The sequence below is a fragment of the Pristiophorus japonicus genome, chromosome 4 (genome assembly GCF_044704955.1).
Source record: "Pristiophorus japonicus isolate sPriJap1 chromosome 4, sPriJap1.hap1, whole genome shotgun sequence".
NCBI classification, from domain to species: Eukaryota; Metazoa; Chordata; class Chondrichthyes; family Pristiophoridae; genus Pristiophorus; species Pristiophorus japonicus.
In genome coordinates, this window is record NC_091980.1 from 159,996,129 (window position 1) to 160,017,325 (window position 21,197).

Consider the following 21,197-nt stretch of genomic DNA (forward strand, 5'->3'; position numbering starts at 1 on the left):
CAAATGGCAGCATGATTATTCCCAGGACACGCTCTCACTTACCCCTCAGGAAACGTTTGCATTCTATGTAAAAAGAGCTGTTAGAATACTTTTGCAAATCTCGTTGGTGATATTTAATGTGAAAGGGTCGAAGCATTTCCATCAGTTTATCCGAGATTGCTCAACATAATGCTTTATGTCGGAGATTCGGGGTTAAAAGAACAGGCATTTTTACTTAGAGCGCTTCAACCTTCAACTTAATCGATTTTTACAATCGCATGAATATTTTACTGAGAAATCTTTAGCTGTTGTACCCTTGTATCCATTCTAATTTAAGTCCTAGCAAACTAAATTCCTCCCTCTTCCAAGAGCTGCTACCCCTCTGATAAAAACCGCTTGCTGTACAGTTTTCTTCACCCATATGCCTACTCAAAACAACAGTGTCCTTGGATGTGAGTGCGACTCTGTGTAGACAGGTGTGTGCATCAGTGCCCAGTAGTCATACAGTTTATCAAAACCTGGTTCCTGTTGAACCTGATCCCACGAGTGAGAGGAGGGGCAGCAAATGTGGTTTGTTTTAGGTTGTTAATGTACTGCATCACACCTGTCGTAACCATTCTGAAAGCAGCTCTCTTCTTTCCAGGTTCTCTCAAGACTTCAAACCTTTGTCAGTAACCTGCAGCAGAAAAGCAGCGACATTGAAGTTTTAGCGGTGAGTTACCGAGCAGAGTATTTTATAAATGGAGAGAGATTGGGAAATGTTGGTGTTCAGAGGGACCTGGGTGTCCTTGTACACAAATCACTGAAAGTTAACATGCAGGTACAGCAATTAAGAAAACAAAAAGTATGTTGTCATTTATTACAAGAGGATTTAAGTGTAAGAGTAAAGACATCTTATTGCAATTATATAATGCTCTGGTGAGACCACACCTGGAGTATTGTGTACAGTTTTGGTCTCCTTACTATACTTGTCATAGAGGGAGTGCAACAAAGGCTCACCAGACTGATTCCTGGGTTGGGGGGATTGTTCTACGAGGAGTGATTGAGTAGACTAAGCCTATATTCTCTAGAGTTTAGAAGAAAGAGAGGTGATCTCATTGAAATATACAACATTCTTACAGGGCTTGACAGGGTAGATGCAGAGAGAATGTTTCCTCTGACTGAGTCATCTAGAACCAGGGGTCACTGTCTCAGAATAAGGGGTCAGCCATTTAGGACAGAGATGAAGAGAAACTTCTTCACTCAGAGGGTGGTGAATCTTTGGAATTCTCTACCCCAAAGGGCAGTGGAGGCTCAGTCTTTGAGTATATTCAAGACGTAGGTCGATAGATTTTTGAATATTCAGGGAAGCGAGGGATATGGGGACAGTGCAGGAAAGTGGAGTTGAGGTAGAATATCGGAGCAGGCTCAAGGGACAGAATAGCCTACTCCTGCTCCTAATTCTTAGGTTCTAAATGGTGCACAGTGCTACAGGCTGGTGTTGGGCAGCATTTACAAGAATCTGGGACTGTGCCGCAGAGCATAGGGAGCAGGACTACACTCGACAGTCAACATGACACGATGACTGGGGGAGAAGGCCGCTGATTACATACTCAATTCCTGAAGGAAGGCAGTGAGACCAAGTCAAAGGGAGAATGGTGAATGAATGAGTCATTTCATAGTGTGTCCCCTTGTCTTCCCGGCGATAGAAATGGCCCTGATTCCTTTGGAGTACAGTTTACTGCATTAACTGAGCCATTTTGAAGTACGTCCCTTAAATGGCGAGTCCGTGAGTGCACAGACATGCTGAGAACTTTGGAACTAAGGAAGAAAGATCAGAGTATGTTGGCAAGAATCTAGGAGGAGCAAACGGGTGTGGGGTACATGTACAGAAATCACTAGTAATTAGTGGATAAGTACAAAAGTGGGTGTTATATTTTTATAAAGCTCTGATTAGACCTCATCTGGAGTACGATGTTCATTTCTGGACACCGCATCTCTGGAAGGATGTATTGACCTTGGAGGGGAGCAGTGCAGATTCATGGGAATGATACCAGAGCTAAAAGGGTTAAATTCTGAGGACAAATTGCTCAGACTAGGCTTGTATTCCTTGAGTGTAAAAGATTAAGGGATGATCTAATTGAGGTGTTTAAGCTGATTAAAGGATTTGATGGGGTAGATACAGAGAAACTATTTCCTCTGGTGGGAGAGTGCAGAACACGGAGGCAGAACCTTAAAATTATAGCCAGGCCATTCAGAGGCGATGTCAGGAGGTAGTTCTTCACCCAAAGGGTCATGGAAATCTGGAACTCTCTTAAAGCTGTTGAGGCTGGGGGTCAGTTGAAAATTTCAAAACTGAGATTTTTGTTAGGCAAAGCTATTTAGGGTTATGGAACAAGGCGGGTAGATGGAGCTAAGGTACAGATCAGCCATGAACTAATAAAATGGCAGAACTAGCTGAATGGCCTACTCATGTTTCAATATTCCTTCTTAGAACTGGAACTGTTAAGATAGGAGCCAAGCAATTTCATCACAGTATTAGAGCAGGTCTCATCTCTCTGCATTTCTGAGATCTCACAGCACTGAGATATTTCAGCAGATAGTCAGGTTAAAAAAAAAACGATAAGAACATAAGAATTCGGAGCAGGAGTAGGCCATTCTTCAACCTCAACTTGACTTTCCCGTCCAATCACCATACCCCTAGGGTCCAAAAATCTATCTTGACAAAGGCTAGTGCAGTATTGGCCTTTACCTCATGTGAGTGTTATGTTTTTAAAAAGCTCTGGTTGGACCTCATCTGGAGTACTGTGTTCATTTCTGGAAGGATATATTGGCCTTGGAGGGGATGTAAGCCTTGAATATATGCAACAATTCAGTATCCACAGCCCTTTGGGGTAGAGAATTCCAGAGATTCACATGCCTCTGAATGAAGAAACTCCTTCTGATCTCAGTGCTCTATTAATTGGTTGACTCCTTATCCCGAGACTGTGTCCCCTAGTTCTAGACTCTCCAGCCAGGGGAAACTACCCTGTCAAGCCCCCTCAGAATCTTATATGTTTCAATGAGATCACCTCTCATTCTTCTAAACTCCAGAGTATAGACCCAATCCACTCAATCTCTCCTCATAGGACAACCCTCTCAACCCAGGAATCAATCTAATGAACCTTTGTTGCATCGCCTCCAAGGCAAGTATAGGCTTCCTCTGATAAAGAGACCAAAACTGTACACAATACTTCAGGTGTGGTTCATCAAAACCCTGTACAATTGTAGCAAGACTTCCTTACTCTTGTACTCCACCCCCCCCCCACCACTTGCAGTGAAGGCCAACATGCCATTTGCCTTCCTGATTGCTTGCTGTACCTGCATACTAACTTTCTGGGGTCGAAATTCGGTCCCGTCGTTTTTGAGGCAGTGACAACAGCTGAATGCTGATTTTAATGCCAGGCGGTAGGTGCTGCCTCAAACTGCAAAATTCAGTTTTGCTGCCCAAAGATGAGGGAGCAGCGCTAAAAGAAGCGTTGCACTCATCCTTGGGCACCCATGGAATGGCAGCTCAGGAGGCCGACCGAATTTTCCAATGGTAGGCGAGTTTTAAAAAAAAAATGGGGAAAAAAAGTTTTCCACGCTTTCCCTCACCCACACTTCTCGACTGGTCCCATTCATACCTAAATGCTAAAAAAAAACATAAACTCTTGTCTTAATCCCTGGATGTTACCACCGCCTTTCCCAGATTGTATGGACGCCTGCCGGTAAGGCCACCGTACTCGCCAAATATTGCATCGGCGGCAGCAAGGGGGCGTTGCACGCTCGATGGCGTCACCACGTGGGTGGCGGCAGAGCGCGCAGCAGTATGTCTTGCCGCCACTCCCAATGCCCAACTAAATTTCCAGTCAGCCCAGGAACCCGGTCACTGACGACGGTAAGGACTTAGCCGCCCCTCTCCGGCGTCAACAGGTGGCATTAGAAATCAAATTTCGACCCCTCTGTTTCCTGTGCGAGGACAGCTAGATCTATCTGAACCAACATTTAATAAATGCTCACCATTTTAAAAAAAAAAAATAGTATTTTTTTTCTATTCTTCCTACCAAATTATACTCCATCTGCTACCTTCTTGGCCACTCACATAACATGTCTATGTTCCTTTGCAGGCTCTTTGTGTTCCCCTCACAGCTTACTGCCCCACCTAGCTTTGTATCATCAGCAAACTTGCATACATTGCACTCGGTCCATTTATCTAGGTCATTAACATAGATTGTAAATAGCTGAGGCCCCAGCACTGATCCCTGCGGCACCTCACTAGTTACAGCCTGCCAACCTGAAAATGACCCGTTTATCCCTACTCTGTTTTCTGTCCGTTACCCAATCCTCTATCAATGCTAAAAAATTACCTCCAACTCCATATCTTGCATAATAACCTTTTATGTGGCACCTTATCTGACTAGGACAGCACAAAAACTCCCCTGCCTTTGGATAGTGCCATGATATATTTTACATCCACTTGAGAGGGCAGTCGGGGCCTCAGTTTAACATCTCTTCCAAAGATGGCACATCTGATAGTTCATTCCTCCTTCAGTACTGCACCGAAATGTCAGCCTAGATTTTGTGCTTAAATGCCTGGAGTGTGGCTCGAGCCTGCAACCTCCTAAGTCACAGTCGAGAGTGCTACCACTGAGCCACTCCAGGATATGTGTGACATTTCAGCAAACAAGGCACAGCAACATTGGTGTCTACCGTCACGTATGGGAGCCCACAATCTCCTGCAATGACTTCTCTTCCCGCCCCCACATCGTTATCTCTGGAAGCCCCCAGGGATCTATCCTTGGCCCCCTCCTATTTCTCATCTACATGCTGCTCCCTGTCGACATAATCCAAAGGCATGTGGCTGGTTCCACGTGTACACTGACAACACCCAGCTCTACCTCACCTTCACCTCTCTCAGTTCCTCCACTGCCTCTGTATTGTCACACTGCTTGTCCAACAGTCCTGGATAAGCCGAAATTTTCTCCAATTAAACATTGGTTAAGACCAAAGCCATTGTCTTCGGGCTCTGCCATAAACTCCATCCTCCTCCCTAGCCACTGTCTCAGGCTGAATCACACTGTTTGCAACCTTGGTGTTCTATTGGCCCCTAAGCCGAGCCTCCAAACTCATATCCTCTTCATCACCAAGATCGTATACTTCCACCTCCGTAATATTGGCCGTTTCCACCCCTGCCTCAGCCCATCTGCTGCTGAAAGCCCCATCTGTGCTTTTGTTACCTCCTGACTCGACTATTCCAATGCATCCCTGGCCGGCCTCCCAGAAACTTGAGCTCATCCAAAACTCTACTGACCGTATCCGAACTCGCACCAAGTCCCGCTTACCCTGTGCTCGCTGACCGACATTGGCTCCCGGTCTACCAACGTCTCGATTTTTAAAATTCTCATCCTTGTGTTTAAATCCCTCCATGACCTCGCCCCTCTGTAACCTTCTCCCGCCCAGCAACACCCGCCCCCCCCTCCGAAATCTCTGCATTCCTCCAACTCTGGCCTCTTGTGTATACACCACTTCCTTCACCCCAACATTGAAGTCAGTACCTTCACCCGTCTAGATCCTAAGCTGTGGATTTCTCTCCCTAAACCTCTTTCTCTCTTGCCCCCCCTCTCCTCCTTAAAAGCTACCTTATTGACAAAGCTTTCAGACCCATTTTCTTGCATCACCTTATTGGTGTCAATTTTTTTTTGATTAAACGTCTGTCCAGCGCTTTGGGGCGATTTACTATGTTCAAGGTGCCATATAAATGCAAGTTGTTGTATCTTCTGATTGACTTGTGGGATCAGAGAAGCTGAGGGAATACATGTGTGTTGAGGAGAAGGAGAAGCCATTCAGCCTCCAAGCTGCTCGAGTGCTGTGCTGCAGCGGTGGTTGGCCCCGAGTGACATTTGGATCAACCTGCAAGTGCCCCAGCTCCTGAAAATGTCCCGAACCATCTCTGCATAGGGCCTTTGCTCACGATGGTGGTGTAAGTTGGCTGACAGCATTTGCTGCAACATTGCCCGGCCTAGATGGGCTGAGAGTAATATTGTGACCCAAACACGAGCAGATTAGTAGGACTTCATTGGCAAGACAGAGGAGCGAGAGGGAGTTCCATTTTCTCTTCCCCCTCCCCTTTCCCCAGCTTGCCCTGTACTATGGTCTGGAGTCTTCCCCGTTTCACCTTGTTGCTATTAGTTCCAGTTAGCGGATGGGCCGCTGTATTTGCAGGGGTGTCCAACCTTTTTGTTTTTGTGGGTCGTATTGGTGTGGACCGAGGATTCCTGGGGGTGGTGGGTGGGGGCAACGGCACTCCATACACTTTAGATCCCTAATCCAATCCTGGCAGTCGAGGGCTGGCTTTGAGGCTACGTGTGACCTGAGGACCTCAGTTTCTACACTCTGCCAGTATCGCCTAGTTCTCTTGCAGCAAGCTCCCTGTGCTGCCGGGGCTGTATCTGTTGCCACTCTCAGCCGTGCGAAAACTGGCATGGGATTGCCTTGCAGTATGCCCTTTCCCTGTAATCTCCTCCAGTTCCACAACACCCACCACCCCCCCCCCCCCACCCCCCACCCCCCCGAGATGTCTGCGCTCCTCTAATTCTGCCCTGCTGAGCATCCCTGATTGTAATCACTCAGCTATTGGTAGCCGTGCCTTCTGTTGCCTTGGCCCCAAGCTCTGGAATTCCCTCCCTAAACCTCTCCACCTCCCTTTCCTCCTTCAAGACACTCCTTAAAACCTACCTGTTTGACCAAGCTTTTGGTGACCTGCGCTAATTTCTCTTTATCATAGATTCATAGAAATTTACAGCACAGAAGGAGGCCATTTCGGCCCATCATGTCCACGCCGGCCAACAAAAGGCTATCCAGCCTAATCCCACTTTCCAGCTCTTGGTCCGTAGCCCTGTAGGTTACGGCATTTCAAGTGCACATCCAAGTACTTTTTAAATGTGGTGAGGGTTTCTGCCACGACCACCCTTTCAGGCAGTGAGTTCCAGACCCCACCACCCTCTGGGTGAAGAAATGGTCCCTCAAATCCCCTCTAAACCTCCTACCAATTACTTTAAATCAATGCCCCCTGGTTGTTGACCCTCTCTGCAAAGGAAAATAGATCCTTTCTATCCACTATATCTCGGTCCCTCAATTTTATACACCTCAATAAGGTTTCTCCTCAGCCTCCTCTGTTCCAGGGTAAACAACACAGCCTATCCAATCTGTCCTCATAGCTAAGATTCTCCACTCCCAGCAACTTCCTTGTAAATCTCCTCTGTACCCTCTCCAGTGCAGTCACATCCTTCCTGTAATGCAGTGACCAGAGCTGCACGCAGTACTCCAGCTGTGGCCTAACCAGTGTTTTATACAGCTCAAACTTATGCAGCTTGGTGTCAAATTTTTACTCCTGTGAAGCGCCTTGGAACGTTCCACTACGTTAAAGGTTTATATAAATATAATCTGTTGTTGTGGGGTTCAGGGCTGGGGCTGGTCTATTGTCACAGCCTCACACCAAGTAGGAGGTACAACTTTCAGGAAGTCCCCTGCTCAGGCGAGGTTTCGGTTAAGACGGGTAGGGGGAAGAAATTGTGGCAGAGAGGAATTCACACCAGTCACACAAACTGACGGATGATTCAATTTTCAGGTTGATGTGTCAAAGGAAACTCTGATCGGCTTCTTATCGTTGGAGGTAGGATTTCATTTACACATTTTCAGTAAATAGCTGTATTTCGCAAGTATTTGGGTGGGTAAGATTCACAACTGCTGCTTTGTTCTTTTGAGTTTATAAAATGTCTCTTTCCCCCCGCCCCCCCCTCCCCGGCCGGGTTTTCTCCCAGACTTCCTCTACCCTGTACTGGGGGTGAGGGGAGGGGGACAGTCCCTGTACTGGGGGTGAGGGGAGGGGGACAGTCCCTGTACTGGGGGTGAGGGGAGGGGGACAGTCCCTGTACTGGGGTTGAGGGGAGGGACTCCCAGTCCCTGTACTGGGGTGAGGGGAGGGGGACAGTCCCTGTACTGGGGGTGGGGGTGACGGGACAGTCCCTGTACTGGGGGTGAGGGGAGGGGGACAGTCCCTGTACTGCGGGTGAGGGGAGGGACTCCCAGTTCCTGTACTGGGGGTGAGGGGAGGGACTCCCAGTCCCTGTACTGGGGGTGAGGGGAGGGGGACAGTCCCTGTACTGGGGGTGGGGGGGGGACAGTACCTGTACTGGGGGTGAGGGGAGGGGGACATTCCCTGTACTGGGGGTGAGGGGAGGGGGACAGTCCCTGTACTGGGGGTGAGGGGAGGGGGACAGTCCCTGTACTGGGGGTGAGGGGAGGGGGACAGTCCCTGTACTGGGGGTGAGGGGAGGGGGACAGTCCCTGTACTGGTGGTGAGGGGAGGGGGACAGTCCCTGTACTGGGGGTGAGGGGAGGGGGACAGTCCCTGTACTGCGGGTGAGGGGAAGGGACTCCCAGTCCCTGTACTGGGGGTGAGGGGAGGGGGCAGTCCCTGTACTGGGGGTGAGGGGATGGGGCAGTCCCTGTACTGGGGGTGAGGGGAGGGGGCAGTCCCTGTACTGGGGGTGAGGGGAGGGGGACAGTCCCTGTACTGGGGGTGAGGGGAGGGGGACAGTCCCTGTACTGGGGGTGAGGGGAGGTGGCAGTCCCTGTACTGGGGGTGAGGGGAGAGGACAGTCCCTGTACTGGGGGTGAGGGGACTCCCAGTCCCTGTACTGGGGGTGAGGGGAGGGGGACGGTCCCTGTACTGGGGGTGAGTGGAGGGGGACAGTCCCTGTACTGGGGGTGAGGGGAGAGGACAGTCCCTGTACTGGGGGTGAGGGGAGAGGACAGTCCCTGTACTGGGGGTGAGAGGAGGGGGACAGTCCCTGTACTGGGGGTGAGGGGAGGGGACGGTCCCTGTACTGGGGGTGAGGGGAGGGGACTCCCAGTCCCTGTACTGGGGGTGAGGGGAGAGGGCAGTCCCTGTACTGGGGGTGAGGGGAGGGGGACAGTCCCTGTACTGGGGGTGAGGGGAGGTGGCAGTCCCTGTACTGGGGGTGAGGGGAGAGGACAGTCCCTGTACTGGGGGTGAGGGGACTCCCAGTCCCTGTACTGGGGGTGAGGGGAGGGGGACAGTCCCTGTACTGGGGGTGAGGGGAGGGGGACAGTCCCTGTACTGGGGGTGAGGGGAGGGGGACAGTCCCTGTACTGGGGGTGAGGGGAGGGGGATAGTCCCTGTACTGCGGGTGAGGGGAGGGGACTCCCAGTCCCTGTACTGGGGGTGAGGGGAGGGGGCAGTCCCTGTACTGGGGGTGAGGGGATGGGGCAGTCCCTGTACTGGGGGTGAGGGGAGGGGGCAGTCCCTGTACTGGGGGTGAGGGGAGGGGGACAGTCCCTGTACTGGGGGTGAGGGGAGGGGACTCCCAGTCCCTGTACTGGGGGTGAGGGGAGAGGGCAGTCCCTGTACTGGGGGTGAGGGGAGGGGGACAGTCCCTGTACTGGGGGTGAGGGGAGGGGGACAGTCCCTGTACTGGGGGTGAGGGGAGGGGGACAGTCCCTGTACTGGGGGTGAGGGGAGGGGGACAGTCCCTGTACTGGGGGTGAGGGGAGGGGGACAGTCCCTGTACTGGGGGTGAGGGGAGGGGGACAGTCCCTGTACTGGGGGTGAGGGGAGGTGGCAGTCCCTGTACTGGGGGTGAGGGGAGAGGACAGTCCCTGTACTGGGGGTGAGGGGACTCCCAGTCCCTGTACTGGGGGTGAGGGGAGGGGGACGGTCCCTGTACTGGGGGTGAGGGGAGGGGACAGTCCCTGTACTGGGGGTGAGGGGAGGGGGACGGTCCCTGTACTGGGGGTGAGTGGAGGGGGACAGTCCCTGTACTGGGGGTGAGGGGAGGGGGACAGTCCCTGTACTGGGGGTGAGGGGAGGGGGACAGTCCCTGTACTGGGGGTGAGGGGAGGGGGCTCCCAGTCCCGAAACCTCTCCACCTCCCTTTCCTCCTTTTGTGTGCTGTTCTTCCTTTACCATGCATGCTGGAATGAAATGAATGGTTGGTTAGTCTGTCCTGTCCCATGCTTACTCGCATTTTCTATTCCTGCTTTTCCAGTGTGGTGGGGACGAGCAAACATTTTATGCCAGTGTGCAACATCTCCTCTCGCGGTCAACGAAACAGCGCTATCTGAAATCCATTTGTGACCAAATCCATCACTTCAAGTTGGAGAAGAGGTAAGATATGAGCACACGTGAGTCTCCGAAACATGGGGAACACTCCTCATGGGGATAAGATTCCTGGGTGCTGTAATGGGGTGTTGGTGTACGATCCCGAAACCCACAGAGATAACCAGGAACCCCATAACAGGCTGTAGTGTATAGGTCGCTCCAACTTGGCATCTGCACATTCCAACTAGTCCTAACTCGACCGGGGTCTGTACACTCCAACTAGCCCTAACTGTGATCAGGGTCTGCACACAACTAGCCCCAACTGTGGCCAGGATCTGCACACTCTAACTAGCCCTAACTGTGACCAGAATCTGCACACAACTAGCCCTAACTGTGACCAGGATCTGTACACAACTAGCCCTAACTGTGACCAGGATCTGTACACAACTAGCCCGAACTGTGACCGGGGTCTGTACACAACTAGCCCCAACTATGACCAGGATCTGCACACTCTAACTAGCCCTAACTGTGACCAGAATCTGCACACAACTAGCCCTAACTGTGACCAGGATCTGTACACAACTAGCCCTAACTGTGACCAGGATCTGTACACAACTAGCCCGAACTGTGACCGGGGTCTGTACACAACTAGCCCCAACTATGACCAGGATCTGTACACTCTAACTAGCCCCAACTGTGACCAGGGTCTGTACACAACTAGCCCTAACTGTGACTGGGGTCTGTACACAACGAGCCCTAACTGTGACTGGGGTCTGTACACCGCAACTAGCCCTAACTGTAATCAGAGTCTGCACACAACTGGCCCGAACTGTGACCGGGGTCTGTACACAACTCGCCCTAACTGTGACCGGGGTCTGTACACAACTCGCCCTAACTGTGACCGGGGTCTGTACACAACGAGCCCTAACTGTGACCGGGGTCTGTACACAACTAGCTCTAACTGTGACCCGGGTCTGTTCACAACTCGCCCTAACTGTGACCGGGGTCTGTCCACAACTAGCCCTAACTGTGACCAGGGTCTATACACAACTAGCCCTAACAGTGACTGGGGTCTATACACAACTAGCCCGAACTGTGACCGGAGTTTGTGCACAGTAATTAGCCCTAACTGTGACCGGGGTCTGTACACAACTAGCCCTAACTGTGACCAGGGTCGGTACACAACGAGCCCTAACAGTGACTGGGGTCTGCACACAACTAGCCCTAACAGTGACCGGGGTCTGTACACCGCAACTAGCCCTAACTGTGACCGGGATCTGTACATAACTAGCCGTAACTGTGACTGGGGTCTGAACACAACTAGCCCGAACAGTGACCGGGGTCTGTACACCGCAACTAGCCCGAACTGTGACTGGGGTCTGTACACAACTAGTCCTAACTGTGACCGGGGTCTGTACACAACTCACCCTAACTGTGACTGGGGTCTGTACACCACAACTAGCCCTCACTGTGACCGGGGTCTGTACAAACTAACTAGCCCCAACTGTGACCGGGGTCTGTACACAACGAGCCCCAACTGTGACCGGGGTCTGTACACAACTAGCCCTAACTGTGACCGGGCTCTGTGCACAACTAGCCCTAACTGTGACCGGGGTCTGTACACAACTAGCCCTAACTGTGGCCGGTGTCTGTACACAACTAGCCCTAACTGTGACCGGGGTCTGTATACAACTATTCTGAACTGTGACCGGGGTCTGTACACAACGAGCCCCAACTGTGACCGGGCTCTGTGCACAACTAGCCCGAACTGTGAACGGGGTCTGTACACAACTAGCCCGAACTGTGACTGGGGTCTGTACACAACAAGCCCTAACTGTGACCGGAGTCTGTACACAACGAGCCCTAACTGTGACTGGGGTCTGTACACCGCAACTAGCCCTAACTGTAATCAGAGTCTGCACACAACTGGCCCGAACTGTGACCGGGGTCTGTACACAACTCGCCCTAACTGTGACCGGGGTCTGTACACAACTCGCCCTAACTGTGACCGGGGTCTGTACACAACTAGCCCTAACTGTGACTGGGGTCTGTACACTCTAACTAGCCCTAACTGTGACCGGGGTCTGCACACAACTAGCTCTAACTGTGACCGGGGTCTGTTCACAACTCGCCCTAACTGTGACCGGAGTCTGTACACAACTAGTCCTAACTGTGACTTGGGTCTGTACACCGCAACTAGGCCTAACTGTTATCAGGGTCTGCACACAACTAGTCCTAACTGTGACTGGGGTCTGTACACACTAACTAGCCCTAACTGTGACCGGGGTCTGTCCACAACTAGCCCTAACTGTGACCAGGGTCTATACACAACTAGCCCGAACTGTGACTGGGGTCCGTACACCACAACTAGCCCGAACTGTGACCGGGGTCTGCACTCACTAACTAGCCCTAACTGTGACCGGGGTCTGTACACAACTAGCCCTAACAGTGACTGGGGTCTGTACACCGCATCTAGCCCTAACTATGACCGGGGTCAGTACACAACTAGCCCTAACTGTGACAGGGGTCTGTACACAACTAGCCCTAACTGTGACTGGGGTCTGTGCACTCTAACTAGCCCGAACTGTGACCGGGGTCTGTACACAACTAGCCCTAACTGTAATCAGAGTCTGCACACAACTAGCCCGAACTGTGACCGGGGTCTGTACACAACTATCCCGAACTGTGACCGGGGTCTGTACACAACTACCCGAACTGTGTCTTGCGTCTGTACACTCTAACTAGCCCGAACTGTGACCGGGGTCTGTACACAACTAGCCCTAACTGTGACCGGAGTCTGTACACAACTAGCCCTAACTGTGACTGGGGTCTGTTCACAACGAGCCCTAACTGTGACTGGGGTTCTGTACACCGCAACTAGCCCTAACTGTAATCAGAGTCTGCACACAACTGGCCCGAACTGTGACCGGGGTCTGTACACAATTCGCCCTAACTGTGACCGGGGTCTGTACACAACTAGCCCTAACTGTGACTTGGGTCTGTACACAACTAGCCCTAACTGTGACTGGGGTCTGTACACCACAACTAGACCTAACTGTGACCAGGGTCTGTACACAACTAGCCCTAACTGTGACTGGGGTCTGTACAGAACTAGCCCGAACTGTGACTGGGGTCTGTGCACTCTAACTAGCCCGAACTGTGACCGGGGTCTGCACACAACTAGCCCGAACTGTGACCGGAGTTTGTACACAGTAATTAGCCCTAACTGTGACCGGGGTCTGTACACAATTAGCCCTAACTGTGACCAGGGTCTGTACACAACGAGCCCTAACAGTGACTGGGGTCTGCACACAACTAGCCCTAACAGTGACCGGGGTCTGTACACCGCAACTAGCCCGAACTGTGACTGGAGTCTGTACACAACTAGTCCTAACTGTGACCGGGGTCTGTACACAACTCACCCTAACTGTGACTGTGGTCTGTACACCACAACTAGCCCTCACTGTGACCGGGGTCTGTACAATCTAACTAGCCCCAACTGTGACCGGGGTTTGTACACAACGAGCCCCAACTGTGACCGGGGTCTGTACACAACTAGCCCTAACTGTGACCGGGCTCTGTGCACAACTAGCCCTAACTGTGACCGGGGTCTGTACACAACTAGCCTTAAATGTGACCGGTGTCTGTACACAACTAGCCCTAACTGTGACCGGAGTCTGTACACAACTAGCCCTAACTGTGACTGGGGTCTGTACACAACTAGCCCTAACAGTGACTGGGGTCTGTACACCGCATCTAGCCCTAACTATGACCGGGGTCAGTACACAACTAGCCCCAACTGTGACCGGGGTCTGTACACAACGAGCCCCAACTGTGACCGGGGTCTGTACACAACTAGCCCTAACTGTGACCAGGCTCTGTGCACAACTAGCCCTAACTGTGACCGGGGTCTGTACACAACTAGCCCTAACTGTGGCCGGTGTCTGTACACAACTAGCCCTAACTGTGACCGGGGTCTGTATACAACTATTCTGAACTGTGACCGGGGTCTGTACACAACGAGCCCCAACTGTGACCGGGCTCTGTGCACAACTAGCCCGAACTGTGAACGGGGTCTGTACACAACTAGCCCGAACTGTGACTGGGGTCTGTACACAACAAGCCCTAACTGTGACCGGAGTCTGTACACAACGAGCCCTAACTGTGACTGGGGTCTGTACACCGCAACTAGCCCTAACTGTAATCAGAGTCTGCACACAACTGGCCCGAACTGTGACCGGGGTCTGTACACAACTCGCCCTAACTGTGACCGGGGTCTGTACACAACTCGCCCTAACTGTGACCGGGGTCTGTACACAACTAGCCCTAACTGTGACTGGGGTCTGTACACTCTAACTAGCCCTAACTGTGACCGGGGTCTGCACACAACTAGCTCTAACTGTGACCGGGGTCTGTTCACAACTCGCCCTAACTGTGACCGGAGTCTGTACACAACTAGTCCTAACTGTGACTTGGGTCTGTACACCGCAACTAGGCCTAACTGTTATCAGGGTCTGCACACAACTAGTCCTAACTGTGACTGGGGTCTGTACACACTAACTAGCCCTAACTGTGACCGGGGTCTGTCCACAACTAGCCCTAACTGTGACCAGGGTCTATACACAACTAGCCCGAACTGTGACTGGGGTCCGTACACCACAACTAGCCCGAACTGTGACCGGGGTCTGCACTCACTAACTAGCCCTAACTGTGACCGGGGTCTGTACACAACTAGCCCTAACAGTGACTGGGGTCTGTACACCGCATCTAGCCCTAACTATGACCGGGGTCAGTACACAACTAGCCCTAACTGTGACAGGGGTCTGTACACAACTAGCCCTAACTGTGACTGGGGTCTGTGCACTCTAACTAGCCCGAACTGTGACCGGGGTCTGTACACAACTAGCCCTAACTGTAATCAGAGTCTGCACACAACTAGCCCGAACTGTGACCGGGGTCTGTACACAACTATCCCGAACTGTGACCGGGGTCTGTACACAACTACCCGAACTGTGTCTTGCGTCTGTACACTCTAACTAGCCCGAACTGTGACCGGGGTCTGTACACAACTAGCCCTAACTGTGACCGGAGTCTGTACACAACTAGCCCTAACTGTGACTGGGGTCTGTTCACAACGAGCCCTAACTGTGACTGGGGTCTGTACACCGCAACTAGCCCTAACTGTAATCAGAGTCTGCACACAACTGGCCCGAACTGTGACCGGGGTCTGTACACAATTCGCCCTAACTGTGACCGGGGTCTGTACACAACTAGCCCTAACTGTGACTTGGGTCTGTACACAACTAGCCCTAACTGTGACTGGGGTCTGTACACCACAACTAGACCTAACTGTGACCAGGGTCTGTACACAACTAGCCCTAACTGTGACTGGGGTCTGTACAGAACTAGCCCGAACTGTGACTGGGGTCTGTGCACTCTAACTAGCCCGAACTGTGACCGGGGTCTGCACACAACTAGCCCGAACTGTGACCGGAGTTTGTACACAGTAATTAGCCCTAACTGTGACCGGGGTCTGTACACAATTAGCCCTAACTGTGACCAGGGTCTGTACACAACGAGCCCTAACAGTGACTGGGGTCTGCACACAACTAGCCCTAACAGTGACCGGGGTCTGTACACCGCAACTAGCCCGAACTGTGACTGGAGTCTGTACACAACTAGTCCTAACTGTGACCGGGGTCTGTACACAACTCACCCTAACTGTGACTGTGGTCTGTACACCACAACTAGCCCTCACTGTGACCGGGGTCTGTACAATCTAACTAGCCCCAACTGTGACCGGGGTTTGTACACAACGAGCCCCAACTGTGACCGGGGTCTGTACACAACTAGCCCTAACTGTGACCGGGCTCTGTGCACAACTAGCCCTAACTGTGACCGGGGTCTGTACACAACTAGCCTTAAATGTGACCGGTGTCTGTACACAACTAGCCCTAACTGTGACCGGAGTCTGTACACAACTAGCCCTAACTGTGACTGGGGTCTGTACACAACTAGCCCTAACTGTGATCAGGGTCTGTACACAACTAACCCTAACTGTGACTGGGGTCTGTACACAACTAGCCCTAACTGTGACCGGGGTCTGTACACAACTACCCCTAACTGTGACCGGTGTCTGTACACAACTATCCCGAACTGTGTCCGGGGTCTGTCCACAACTACCCCGAACTGTGACCGGGGTCTGTACACAACTACCCGAACTGTGACTTGCGTCTGTACACTCTAACTAGCCCGAACTGTGACCGGGGTCTGTACACAACTAGCCCTAACTGTGACTGGGGTCTGTACACAACGAGCCCTAACTGTGACCGGAGTCTGTACACAACTAGCCCTAACTGTGACTGGGGTCTGTACACCGCAACTAGCCCTAACTGTAATCAGAGTCTGCACACAACTGGCCCGAACTGTGACTGGGGTCTGTACACAACTCGCCCTAACTGTGACCGGGGTCTGTACACAACTAGTCCTAACTGTGACTTGGGTCTGTACACCGCAACTAGCCCTAACTGTGACCAGGGTCTGTACACAACTAGCCCTAACTGTGACTGGGGTCTGTACACCGCAACTAGCCCGAACTGTGACCGGGGTCTGTAGACAACTAGCCTTAACTGTGACCAGGGTCTGCACACAACTAGCCCTAACTGTGACCGGGGTCTGTACACAACTAGCCCTAACTGTGACTGGGGTCTGTACACCACAACTAGACCTAACTGTGACCAGGGTCTGTACACAACTAGCCCTAACTGTGACTGGGGTCTGTACACAACTAGCCCTAACTGTGACTGGGGTCTGTGCACTCTAACTAGCCCGAACTTTGACCGGGGTCTGTGCACAACTAGCCCTAACTGTGACCGGAGTCTGTACACAACTAGTCCTAACTGTGACCGGAGTCTGTACACAACTAGTCCTAACTGTGATCGGAGTTTGTACACAACTAGTCCTAACTGTGACTGGGGTCTGTACACCGCAACTAGCCCTAACTGTAATCAGAGTCTGCACACAACTAACTCTAACTGTGACCGGGGTCTGTACACAACTACCCGAACTGTGACCGGGGTCTGTACACAACTAGCCCGAACTGTGACCGGGGTCTGTACACAACTAGCCCTAACTGTGACTGGGGTCTGTACACCGCAACTAGCCCGAACTGTGACCAGGGTCTGTACACAACTAGCCGTAACTGTGACCGGGGTCTGTACACAACTAGCCCGAACTGTGACTGGGGTCTGTACACAACTAGCCCGAACTGTGACTGCGGTCTGTACACAACTAGCCCTAACTGTGACCAGGGTCTGTACACAACTAGCCCTAACTGTGACCGGGGTCTGTACACAACTAGCCCCCGGGGTCTGTACACAACTAGCCCGAACTCTGACTGGGGTCTGTACACAACTAGCCCCCGGGGTCTGTGCACAACTTGCCCTAACTCTGACTGGGATCTGTACACAACTAGCCCCAACAGTGACCGGGGTCTGTACACCGCAACTAGCCCTAACTGTGACCGGGGTCTATACACAACTAGCCCTAACTGTGACTGGGGTCTGTACACAACTAGCCCGAACTGTGTCCGGCGTCTGTACACAACTAGCCCGAACTGTGACCGGGGTCTGTACACAACTAGCCGTAACTGTGACTGGGGTCTGTACACAACTAGCCCTAACTGTGACTGGGGTCTGAACATAACGAGCCCTAACTGTGACTGGGGTCTGTACACAACTAGCCCTAACTGTGACTGGGGTCTGTACACAACTAGCCCTAACTGTGACTGGGGTCTGTACACTCTAACTAGCCCTAACTGTGACCGGGGTCTGCACACAACTAGCTCTAACTGTGACCGGGGTCTGTTCACAACTCGCCCTAACTGTGACCGGAGTCTGTACACAACTAGTCCTAACTGTGACTTGGGTCTGTACACCGCAACTAGGCCTAACTGTTATCAGGGTCTGCACACAACTAGTCCTAACTGTGACTGGGGTCTGTACACACTAACTAGCCCTAACTGTGACCGGGATCTGTCCACAACTAGCCCTAACTGTGACCAGGGTCTATACACAACTAGCCCGAACTGTGACTGGGGTCCGTACACCACAACTAGCCCGAACTGTGACCGGGGTCTGCACTCACTAACTAGCCCTAACTGTGACCGGGGTCTGTACACAATTAGCCCTAACAGTGACTGGGGTCTGTACACCGCATCTAGCCCTAACTATGACCGGGGTCAGTACACAACTAGCCCTAACTGTGACAGGGGTCTGTACACAACTAGCCCTAACTGTGACTGGGGTCTGTGCACTCTAACTAGCCCGAACTGTGACCGGGGTCTGTACACAACTAGCCCTAACTGTAATCAGAGTCTGCACACAACTAGCCCGAACTGTGACCGGGGTCTGTACACAACTATCCCGAACTGTGACCGGGGTCTGTACACAACTACCCGAACTGTGTCTTGCGTCTGTACACTCTAACTAGCCCGAACTGTGACCGGGGTCTGTACACAACTAGCCCTAACTGTGACCGGAGTCTGTACACAACTAGCCCTAACTGTGACTGGGGTCTGTTCACAACGAGCCCTAACTGTGACTGGGGTCTGTACACCGCAACTAGCCCTAACTGTAATCAGAGTCTGCACACAACTGGCCCGAACTGTGACCGGGGTCTGTACACAATTCGCCCTAACTGTGACCGGGGTCTGTACACAACTAGCCCTAACTGTGACTTGGGTCTGTACACAACTAGCCCTAACTGTGACTGGGGTCTGTACACCACAACTAGACCTAACTGTGACCAGGGTCTGTACACAACTAGCCCTAACTGTGACTGGGGTCTGTACAGAACTAGCCCGAACTGTGACTGGGGTCTGTGCACTCTAACTAGCCCGAACTGTGACCGGGGTCTGCACACAACTAGCCCGAACTGTGACCGGAGTTTGTACACAGTAATTAGCCCTAACTGTGACCGGGGTCTGTACACAATTAGCCCTAACTGTGACCAGGGTCTGTACACAACGAGCCCTAACAGTGACTGGGGTCTGCACACAACTAGCCCTAACAGTGACCGGGGTCTGTACACCGCAACTAGCCCGAACTGTGACTGGAGTCTGTACACAACTAGTCCTAACTGTGACCGGGGTCTGTACACAACTCACCCTAACTGTGACTGTGGTCTGTACACCACAACTAGCCCTCACTGTGACCGGGGTCTGTACAATCTAACTAGCCCCAACTGTGACCGGGGTTTGTACACAACGAGCCCCAACTGTGACCGGGGTCTGTACACAACTAGCCCTAACTGTGACCGGGCTCTGTGCACAACTAGCCCTAACTGTGACCGGGGTCTGTACACAACTAGCCTTAAATGTGACCGGTGTCTGTACACAACTAGCCCTAACTGTGACCGGAGTCTGTACACAACTAGCCCTAACTGTGACTGGGGTCTGTACACAACTAGCCCTAACTGTGATCAGGGTCTGTACACAACTAACCCTAACTGTGACTGGGGTCTGTACACAACTAGCCCTAACTGTGACCGGGGTCTGTACACAACTACCCCTAACTGTGACCGGTGTCTGTACATAACTATCCCGAACTGTGTCCGGGGTCTGTCCACAACTACCCCGAACTGTGACCGGGGTCTGTACACAACTACCCGAACTGTGACTTGCGTCTGTACACTCTAACTAGCCCGAACTGTGACCGGGGTCTGTACACAACTAGCCCTAACTGTGACTGGGGTCTGTACACAACGAGCCCTAACTGTGACCGGAGTCTGTACACAACTAGCCCTAACTGTGACTGGGGTCTGTACACCGCAACTAGCCCTAACTCTAATCAGAGTCTGCACACAACTGGCCCGAACTGTGACTGGGGTCTGTACACAACTCGCCCTAACTGTGACCGGGGTCTGTACACAACTAGTCCTAACTGTGACTTGGGTCTGTACACCGCAACTAGCCCTAACTGTGACCAGGGTCTGTACACAACTAGCCCTAACTGTGACTGGGGTCTGTACACCGCAACTAGCCCGAACTGTGACCGGGGTCTGTAGACAACTAGCCTTAACTGTGACCAGGGTCTGCACACAACTAGCCCTAACTGTGACCGGGGTCTGTACACAACTAGCCCTAACTGTGACTGGGGTCTGTACACCACAACTAGACCTAACTGTGACCAGGGTCTGTACACAACTAGCCCTAACTGTGACTGGGGTCTGTACACAACTAGCCCTAACTGTGACTGGGGTCTGTGCACTCTAACTAGCCCGAACTTTGACCGGGGTCTGTGCACAACTAGCCCTAACTGTGACCGGAGTCTGTACACAACTAGTCCTAACTGTGACCGGAGTCTGTACACAACTAGTCCTAACTGTGATCGGAGTTTGTACACAACTAGTCCTAACTGTGACTGGGGTCTGTACACCGCAACTAGCCCTAACTGTAATCAGAGTCTGCACACAACTAACTCTAACTGTGACCGGGGTCTGTACACAACTACCCGAACTGTGACCGGGGTCTGTACACAACTAGCCCGAACTGTGACTGGGGTCTGTACACCGCAACTAGCCCGAACTGTGACCAGGGTCTGTACACAACTAGCCGTAACTGTGACCGGGGTCTGTACACAACTAGCCCGAACTGTGACTGGGGTCTGTACACAACTAGCCCGAACTGTGACTGCGGTCTGTACACAACTAGCCCTAACTGTGACTGGGGTCTGGACACCGCAACTAGCCCGAATGTGACCGGGGTCTGTACACAACTCGCCCTAACTGTGACCAGGGTCTGTACACAACTAGCCCTAACTGTGACCGGGGTCTGTACACAACTAGCCCCCGGGGTGTGTACACAACTAGCCCGAACTCTGACTGGGGTCTGTACACAACTAGCCCCCGGGGTCTGTGCACAACTTGCCCTAACTCTGACTGGGGTCTGTACACAACTAGCCCCAACAGTGACCGGGGTCTGTACACCGCAACTAGCCCTAACTGTGACCGGGGTCTATACACAACTAGCCCTAACTGTGACTGGGGTCTGTACACTCTAACTAGCCCGAACTGTGACCGGGGTTTGTACACAACT

The 21,197-nt window shown here is 52.3% G+C and overlaps 1 protein-coding gene across 5 annotated transcripts in view; it reads left to right on the forward strand.

Moving 5' to 3' along the window:
* Positions 1 to 21,197, forward strand: part of eif2ak4 (eukaryotic translation initiation factor 2 alpha kinase 4) — a 189,496-nt gene that overhangs the window by 158,122 nt on the left and 10,177 nt on the right. For 4 of the 5 annotated variants that reach the window (XM_070878735.1, XM_070878736.1, XM_070878739.1 and 1 more), the window contains 3 exons: positions 623 to 691; positions 7,607 to 7,651; positions 10,050 to 10,168. In XM_070878735.1, coding sequence (XP_070734836.1) covers positions 623 to 691; positions 7,607 to 7,651; positions 10,050 to 10,168 — 233 coding nt within the window. Of the gene's footprint in view, positions 1 to 622; positions 692 to 7,606; positions 7,652 to 10,049; positions 10,173 to 21,197 lie in introns of those variants that run through there. The other variant, XM_070878738.1, reaches the window with a different exon arrangement.